Source organism: Oenanthe melanoleuca, chromosome 1, assembly GCF_029582105.1.
Source record: "Oenanthe melanoleuca isolate GR-GAL-2019-014 chromosome 1, OMel1.0, whole genome shotgun sequence".
Lineage (NCBI taxonomy): Eukaryota > Metazoa > Chordata > Aves > Passeriformes > Muscicapidae > Oenanthe > Oenanthe melanoleuca.
The window spans coordinates 39,687,944-39,697,209 of record NC_079333.1 but is presented as its reverse complement, the minus strand read 5'-3'; the positions used below and the strand labels follow the sequence as shown (position 1 = coordinate 39,697,209).

The 9,266-nt window shown below is 40.4% G+C and overlaps 1 protein-coding gene across 1 annotated transcript; it reads left to right on the top strand.

Annotated features, from left to right (window-relative positions):
• Nucleotides 1–2,029: 2,029 nt before the first annotated feature.
• On the top strand, nt 2,030–8,504 carry LOC130258586 (stromelysin-1-like). The gene is made up of 10 exons (XM_056502090.1): nt 2,030–2,197; nt 2,346–2,590; nt 3,031–3,179; nt 3,274–3,405; nt 4,245–4,406; nt 4,812–5,031; nt 6,176–6,309; nt 6,857–7,016; nt 7,835–7,938; nt 8,161–8,504. The coding sequence occupies exons 1-10, from the start codon at nt 2,093–2,095 to the stop codon at nt 8,259–8,261; spliced, it is 1,512 nt and encodes a 503-aa protein (XP_056358065.1). The 5' UTR covers nt 2,030–2,092; the 3' UTR covers nt 8,262–8,504.
• Nucleotides 8,505–9,266: the final 762 nt, after the last annotated feature.

Here is a 9,266-nt window from a genome sequence, read left to right as displayed (position 1 = left end):
CTCTTCCTCCCAGCACTCACCAGCCACTCCATAAATGTCAGCTTGAGCATGCAGGCAACAGGATCTGGAAAGGGGAACCAACAGCTGGAGATGTAACATGCATATTGGCAACCACGCAAAAGTCACTGAGAAAAAAAAGCCCACTAAAATGCTTGTTTCTTAAAAGGCTCTCTAAAATGTTTGCCAGCTGAGTGTGCTGCATCTCATGATCTGACTGCTTCGTCCCTGGACACAGCAAGCAGGGTGTTCACAAAACATTCAGCTGAAAACAGAGGATATGTGCCATATGCAAGCTGCTGCTGCCAGGTGCAGACACACAAACACAGTATTTGAAATGTCCCTGCTTTGTGTCTATGTGGAAATGCAAACATCATACTCTACAAATGCAGTTTGGGATGCTCTTCCATGACCAGCAGAGAGAAACCCTGCTGTTGCCAAAGAAGTCCTAGCTTCCCAGCACTCCTTGCTGCCTTCCTGCATCCCTGTTCCCTTTCATCATATCCCACCCATCCTTCATGAAGGCTCTTCTCACCCCTTAGGGTGCCAGTGCATTTGCTAACTTCAGCAGCAAACTATTTTTAGTGGGGTTAGGGTTTTCTTTTCTGGGCTGTTTCCTGTAGCTTCAGCCCTCTGAATTTGTTTATTGAGGATGCACTTGGTATCAGAAGGGCACAGGAAAACAGCAAGAGTACTGGCCAAGCTGGGAGGAGCAGGAGGACCCAGTTACAGCAGCAGTGGGCTACTGGCAAAGCCAACCTCATCCTACTGCAGCCTTAGACATAAACACTTGTACCACTTCACTCAGTGGTTCAGGGACCTGGGCTCTGACCTGGGTCACACACACAATGTGACCTGACTCCAGCCAGCTGCTCAGTTCCAGTTTCCTTTGGAAGGAGGCCATGCCAGGCCACCTTGCAGACTGCAGAGCTCAGCTGCTGTGGTGCTGGGGTTGTTTTTATGAAGTCTCCAATGTGTTTTTTCCCAGTAGAGAAGTGGTTCCTTTTTTCTTATTTTTCTTATGTTCAAAAAGAAGTGGATTATTTTTAGGTCATATTTCTCCTTTTGAACTTTCATGTGGGCACTACGTCAACACAGGAGAAGTCTGCTTCCAAAGACAGATGGATGTCTCAGGAATGAGACAATGCCAACAGAGATCTGAGTGACAGTGGTTCTGCAATCCCTGCATAAAGTGAAGTGCACCATGTTCAGAAAAGGACATAGGAACTCAAAGTAGGACTTCCAGCAAATTGGGAGACTTGGAATCTATGGCACAAATCCTCATTACTTTCCACCTGATGTTGGAGAAGTTTATTAAAAGGTTCTGCTGAAGATCCTTTACCCCAAAGGTGTCTGTAGTTCTGTAGGGCAGTTTCTGCCATTTCTCCTTTAGTTGTGAAACCACTCTTGGCTAATAGGCCATGCAGACCAGGATATATGATCTGGGTCTCTGCTGAGACTTTTACTTTTTGGTGTGAGGGAGAAAGGGTATGAGGCCATAGATCCATGATTACATGGGCCAGGTAGCAGCACAAAAAATGGTTCCATAACAATGCTGGGATGTCAGGTTCAAGAAAAGAGAAATTAGGTTTTTTATATAATTGGCTATGTCACTAAAATTATCAAGTACAAGGAAGGAGGTTTTTTCCTGGCATGATAAGATCCTGCATGCAAGCCACATTTGAGAAAACTGAAGGCAGTTTCTGGAGGTCCCTCCTCAAATATACTATGAGGAATTACAGATTGTTGACCCTCACACAGAGCCAGGTCACTTCAGCACCTCTGAAAAGTGGGGCAGCTTTTTTCCAGTCCACTTTAGGAATGAAGAAAAAAACAACATACTGTCCAATAATATGATTGCAAAATCAGGGGATTTTGGGCAAGGTAAACTGTCATGCGTTCGCTTGCTTCTAAACCCAAATTTGTTTTCTGTGTTCCTGTGGAAAATCAGAGGATGTTATAAGCTGAGTCATGCCATTATTGACTTTAGCAAACACAGCACTGATATAAATAGTGAAACACTGGTGAGTCTTAGACAGAGGAAAAGGAGGTTGAGAGGTTTTCTAGCAAGGGCTGGTAGGACAGGGAGACAAACATGAAGACAAAGATCCTTCTTCTCCTTGAGTTATTATATGTTATACACTCCTCTGCTTTTCCAGTGGCTCCAGAAAAGGAAAAAGAAGATATGCAATTTGCTAAGGTAAGGACTATGGACAGAACTGATTAAATAATTTATTGAGAAAATGAACATAGTGATGGATTAGCATTAGTGATGTAGAATATTTTATTACCAGATCTCTGAGTTTGAAAAGGAAGTTTCATAACTGTTGCTTTTTCTTCCCTATCAGAAATACCTTGAAAACTTCTATGAATTTAAAGAAGAGAAACATTCTCTGTTTAAAACAAAGGACCTCAACCACATGGCTGACAAAATACGGGAGATGCAGTCGTTCTTCGGGCTAGAGGTGACTGGAGAGCTGAATCAGAAGACACTGGACATGATGAAGCAGCCCAGATGTGGAATACCAGACATCCGTTCATACAGCACCTTCCCACACAACCCCACCTGGAAGAAAGAAGATGTGACCTATAGGTAACATACATTAAAGCATGCTTTTCTCCACACCACTGGGAAGCTTTGTGAATTCTAGGCAACAGGTTCTTTACTATTTATTTCTGTATTTCTCCATATAAAAGCTCCATTCAGGAGGAAAGAGACAGGAAAGTGGGAAATATTCAAGCTTCCAATGATGAGAATACCGAAATAGGAGTTTATATTGGTTAGCTAATAGCCTACTAAATAATATACTCAGTGGATAGAAGGAATACAACTGAATACATATGCTAGGGTTTCTGAAAGGCATGAAATAAAACTGAAATCTTCATCTGTTGTGTAAGCAAATATTATGAAAATAAACCACTTGAGACACATAAATAATTGTAACAACTGATTAAAATATTTGACCTTGGTACCACATGTTCCAGTCACATGTGATCTGGTTGCTTTTAATTCCTTTTGTCTTTAATTCACAGGATTTTGAACTACACTCCAGACATGCTGCAAGCTGATGTAGAGGAAGCAATTGCAAGAGCCTTCCAGCTCTGGAGCAGTGTCACCCCTCTGAGGTTCACCAGGGTCTATGGAGGCCAAGCAGACATAATGATTTCCTTTGCTGCTCAATGTAAGGAGTCTCTATTGCCAGAGAATCATAGTACTTGTCCCTTTTTTTAACCAAGATAATGAAAAGCATCCCTCTTTTTCCCTTTCATTTTTAGTTCACGGTGACTTCTATTCCTTTGATGGCCCAGGAGGAACTCTGGCTCATGCCTACCCCCCTGGCAATGGGATAGGAGGAGATGCTCATTTTGATGAAGATGAAAACTGGACCAAATTTACTACCTATAGTGGTAGGCAAACTTAAATATTTTTAAGTTTTTTATTAGAAAATGTTGTCTTGAAAATGCTATAAAGTAGCATATACCATGGCAGTAGTTTCAGTATTTACTGAGATGTAATTTAGTAAAACAGTTGTGCATATTTTGATCTGGGATGCAGTCACAACAGTCCCTTGAAGTTAATGCAGACTGCAGTTACAGCTCCAGTGAAGGAAATTAAGTTGGAGTGGAATAGCAATGTTGGGTAATCACAGCATCAAAAGACAGGAAATTTTCATCCTTGGATAATGACTTTAAAAGTCATAATATGACCTCTCATGTTTGTTTGTTTGCTTGGGATTGGGTTTTTTTCTGATTTAAAGTGATGCTTATCTTTAACTTCTGGAGAGGAAAAAACATCTTGTATTTATTGGTGAATAAGATTAAATATGACAGTGAAGTGTTCTGGTTTCCAGCAGTGTCCAGGGGTTATGTTACACGTTATTGGTTTTGTGAAGTAGTTGCCAGGCAAATTCCATGTAATTTACTATTCCCCAAATCTGATCAGGTGACTAAAACCTTCTCACCTGCTTTTCAATTTTTGCTCGTATTAAAGAAACCTTGATTCTTTGTTGGAAAAATTCTGCAACATGGGCAAAAACTGTTCCCAGAGTGGTTTTCCAGTGAGAAACCAATGCCTATAATTCAAAACTCACTCCAGGAGACCAGACTGGGGCATAGATAGATTCTGCCTTTTTTTTTAAGACTGTGAATTATATATCTCATATGAGAGAATGGTGCCTGTATCCTGCTGTCATGCAAAAAAAAAAAAATTATTTAGTGCTTGTTCTTTGTTCTGGAACTTTTTTTAGGATACAACTTATTTCTTGTTGCTGCTCATGAGTTGGGCCACTCACTAGGTCTCAGTCATTCCAACGTTTTTGGTGCTTTGATGTATCCCATATATATGGCCACAGACACGAGGAACTACCAACTTCATCAGGATGACATTGATGGCATTCAAGCCCTCTATGGTAAGCAAGAAGCATTGTTTTCTGGTGAATGAAGGATAACAATTTATAGTTAATTTTACCCAACAGATCAAATTTACTGAATTTCCTACTACAAGAAAGATACTGAGGTTTAATTTCCTGTTATTATTTTGGGCAAATCTCTTGGGGTTTTTGTGGCTAACAGTCTACACTGCAAAATGGAATCTGTAGACTGTATTCACTCCAGTTAGTCAAAAGATCCAAGAGCTTTTCCCAATGATACCAGAGGAACAGCCCATGCCTGTAGCAATAAACCCCTTTATCTTCCACAAAAGGGTGCTTATGTGCCCAACTGTCTATGCATTTGGCTTCAGGTACAGCCTGAAATGTTGTGATGTGAACTGCTCTGATCCAACTTACAATTCCACACATATTTATTTTGCAAAGGACCCCCCAAGGAACCTCCTGCACTTCCAACAAAAGCTATTCCTCCACAAGAACCAACTGAAATGGTACCTGCAGAAGCACCAACTCAAATGTATCCCAGTGAAGAACCAACAGAAATGACACCCTCCATGCCTCCCCAAAGACCAGATGACTGTGATCCTCATCTGACTTTTGATGCTATCACCACTCTCCGTGGGGAAACATTGTTCTTCAAAGGCAGGTGAGTGCTTTTATTTCCAGCAACATCTTTTTTGTGAGACTCACAAAGGCAAAGCATAAAGTTCCATTCAAGGAATTTATCCTCCCTCGGTTGCAAAGGAAAATATTTTTTTCTGTAAGTGTTAAGGCAACTTTGAAAACTTTCAGTAGCCCACCTGGGCTGAATGAGTAACATGGCTTACTCATTTGTGTTTATATAAGTGAGTATAATGTTTTAATCCATCACACATCATCATCCATGTCTATTAAAATTGTGCAAGGCTGAAAAATTCCAGTGTCACTTCTCAGCCTGCAGCTGCTTCACGTACAGCACTGTCCTCATCGCACCAACCCATGTGTGGGCCAGCAAGCAGTGGAAAATGTCACTGGTGACTTTTGGTGTCACTCTGACCTAGGATTCTGCACTAGACCATCTGCTAAGTAATGTCTACAGGGAGCCCCTGCTGTTACAGGCTGGCCTTGTTTGGGGCATGCTCTGGCTGTAGTGGGTTGTTGGCTGGGCACATCCAGCCTGGTGAGAGCAAACAGCAGGTCAGGCTCAGGGCTTCAACCCCTTCTTGGCTTGGTAGCTGTGTTTTGATTGAACAAGTTCCCTTTGATGATGTGGGCCTGGTTTTCCTTCTAAAACACATGAAGACTTGTAGCTTGGAAACTTAATAATTTTCAAGGAGGAGGGGGAAAAAGCAATTCTTCTTTAAACTGGGCTTCAACAGGTTTCTCAAGAATTTTTATTTAACATTTGCAACCAAACTGAAATGAGCTGTGCCTACCTACATGGGTCATGGTGAAAAGAAAGCTGCAATTGTCAGCCCTGACACAGATATCCTATGTTGTCCTGGACAAACCATGCAAATGCAGAAGCCCTCAGGGCCACTAGCTGTAGGTGACCTTGGTTGAGCCACGGAGTTGGACAAGAAGAACTTCATAAATCCCTTCCAATCTCAATTATTCTGTGACCTCAGAGCAACCTGTATCAAAGGGCACAGATCTGTGAGGGTGAATGACTGCATCCCAAAAGGGATGGCATCTCTGCCTCGTAGGGAGCACTGGCTCCAGCACCCAGTAGGATTTAGAGCACATGTAGGGAGCCTTGATCTCCTAGTGAAGCACAGACCATGAAGCACTGCTGTTTTTGTTCCTGTCAGCTATGTCTGGCGCAGAAGTCCGTATTTCTCTGAAATTGAGCACGACACCATCTTCTCCTTCTGGCCATCACTGATAGCTGGCTTTGATGCTGCCTATGAGGTTGACAAGAGGGATCGAGTGCTGTTTTTCAAAGGTACTTCTCTTACATTTCCATTGTTTTTTAAAGCATACATGAAGTTATAGCAATACTGCTGATGTTATTTATCATAATGAAAGGAATATTATGCTAATATTCATATTCTAATACTACTACTACCACTAATAGAGATATTCTTAATATTTTAATCCATTTAAATTTTGCAGATTATGTTACTGCCATTAACTAATGCTGCTTCACCACAGTCCTACACAGACCTCCTGTGGTCAGTGACAGAGAAAACCATAGCTGAGACAAAATTGCTACATTACATTATCTAAATACATTTTTAAAGATAACAAACACATGTAAAAAATATGTTGACTTTTAATTATTGAGTATATAGTACTTTTATTGACTACAAAAAATATAAAATTCAACAGCTGTGAGGTATTCAAACTTCTGTTTGCCCTAAGTGGGAAATGTTTTCAGCTGGATATCTGCACTCTTTGGTGGCATTTACTACACAGAAAACTCTGGGCCTTTGACAAAAAGGAGATCAGACTCCTCAAGAACTCTTACAATTTCTCCTGTTTTCCTGTAGATGACCAGTACTGGGCTGTCAGTGGCTACAGAATAGAGGCAGGGTTCCCCAAGCCCATTCAGAACCTGGGCTTTCCCACCAGTGTCAGGAAAATCGATGCAGCTGTTCATGACCAAAGCACCAAGAGAACCTATTTCTTTGTTGACAACAAGTACTGGAGGTAAGGTTCTTCTCCCTTCTGAACTAGAGATAATCAACAGTTTTTTTAATGAAGTGATGTGAGTATTCGTACAGGAAATTAATTTCCTCTTTTTGTCAATCTTCTCAGCTGCTAAAAACTGAAACTCAGTTACTCAGGTTTTTTCATAAAACAAAGTCTGTTACACCTGAGTGTTCATTTACTCTTACCAGGCTGAGATTAAGGGACAAATGAGCTCTGTTTCTTCATTAAGAAGCAGTGTGAGCTTGTATAAAAATATAATGTATTATAATTAGTATAAAAATATAAATCAAGTGGACTTTGTCTCCATGTCATTCATTCAGTAGTTACTAAGAAGCTGACAAATCAAGGAAGTTATAGAAGGAGATTAAAATATATACTTCCTAAGAAACAGTTCAGCTAAGCAGTAATCTTAGCCTAATAATTAGTCTGTAATACTATTTTGAAAGAGTGTTATTACACCTGAAGTTTGCATTTCCCTTATGGGGTCACTTCACAGATTGTGTGCTGTAAAATTAAAATAATTATATTTTTATAATTATTTAAGATTATTACTCAGTGTAAGCCGCATTCAGATGTATTGTCAGTCTCAGAGAATGAAACCAAATGTTTTAATCTGATATTCTGAAAACAGACTTACCTAGGCTACTAAAGATGTAAATATTCACACAGCCAGGATTTATACAGCTCTATGAGGTCAAAGATTGCAGGTGCTGGATTTTCAGCTGAGACTAGGCATCTTTTGTAAAAAATCTGTCTGGTTTCAACGTTGAATGTCACATGCTGATTTTCTGTTTCCATGCAATTTCTTTATTTAGTTTCAATGAAAATACCCAATCAATGGAAAGAGGCTATCCAAGAAAAATAGCTTCTGACTTCCAAGGGATCAGCTATCCAATTGATGCTGCACTTCAGAAAAATGGTAAGTAATTTAAAATGTAATTTTAAAAAACCCCAAAGACCACCTACCAAAGTAAAAAAAAAAAAAAAAAAAAAAAAAAAAAAAAAAAAAAGTTTAGATGAATATATTAAAATTTTGGTTTGATTTTTAAAAATCACCCAATGAAATAGTGAGCATGTAAAAATACATATACAAAAATGAAATACAAATTTATTTTTCAATATTTTTTCCTTCCAATTCTAGGATATTTCTACTTTTTCCATGGATCAGACCAGTACGAGGTTGACATCAAGAGGAAGAAACTAATCCGTACAATGAAAAGCAACAGTTGGTTTAATTGCTAGAAATATGACATGATGGTGCAGGAGTATATTTATACCAGGAAAGAGTTTTTCATATTTCTTGCTTTCAAATAGTGTTATTCAGCTGTTCCTGTTCATCTGAGTCTGAAATGATGGCCTTTGGCAATTCTAATTTAAAACTTTAAAATGTAAAACCTTATGTACAGTTTTAATTTATTTTGTTCTCCAACTATTTATTAATCAAGTTGTGTTTGAGCAATAAAGTATTTTGCTTGAGTTTAGCAGTTCTTGTGTTCTGATTCAGTCTATTGGAGACAAGGCATCTGCTACAAGCACACACAAGCCTGAATGGAACCAGGAGCCATCAGCATTTTCAGCAGGGCTTAGTGGGGGGAAAATTAAAGAGAAGTAGAGGGGCAGTTCCTGCAGGCAATTAGAAGTACCCAGGTGATAAAGGAGGGAAACAAGACACTCAGGAGCAATGTGGGAGAGGTATAAATGGTAAGAGAAGATGGATAAAGGAGGGAAACAAGACACTCATGAGCAATGTGGGAGAGGTATAAATGGTAAGAGAAGATGCTACATGAGAGTCTATGGCCTCTCCTGCCATGGCCCCTGGCACAGGGACAGAGGGGTCAAGGCAGAGGTGGGGACAGGTAAATGGGAACGTGGCAGTGGGCTGAGAAGACCCAGTGCCACTGAGGGTGGCTTTAATGGACAGAGTCATTGGTACAGCTGGACATGAGCAACCAGAGAGAAGGGTAAGGGAGCAGTTTGGGCATGGAGGCATCATGCAGGCAGGGTGGGAAGTGATGGAGATACGATCACAGGGTCACAGGGAGCCAGTGGATCAGCCTTCCTGAGCTGTAACCATGTGCCATGGAAAAGGAGTCAGGGCTGGCAGTCCACCTCTCACTGCTCAAAAACAAACCAGAAACAAGAACCACTTCCCAGACCAAATAAGCCCAAATGATAAGAAAATAAACCCAAGGATTTTTATGGAACTGCCACAGATGAATCCTCCAGAGGATGAGTGGTGTGACACAG

Coding starts and splice junctions, on each gene's coding strand:
- LOC130258586 (XM_056502090.1), top strand. CDS start 2,093: ATGAAGACAAAGATCCTTCTTCTCCTTGAGTTATTATATGTTATACAC. Junction 3,406..4,244: donor CAAATTTACTACCTATAGTG/GTAGGCAAACTT, acceptor AACTTTTTTTAG/GATACAACTTATTTCTTGTT. Junction 5,032..6,175: donor ACATTGTTCTTCAAAGGCAG/GTGAGTGCTTTT, acceptor TGTTCCTGTCAG/CTATGTCTGGCGCAGAAGTC.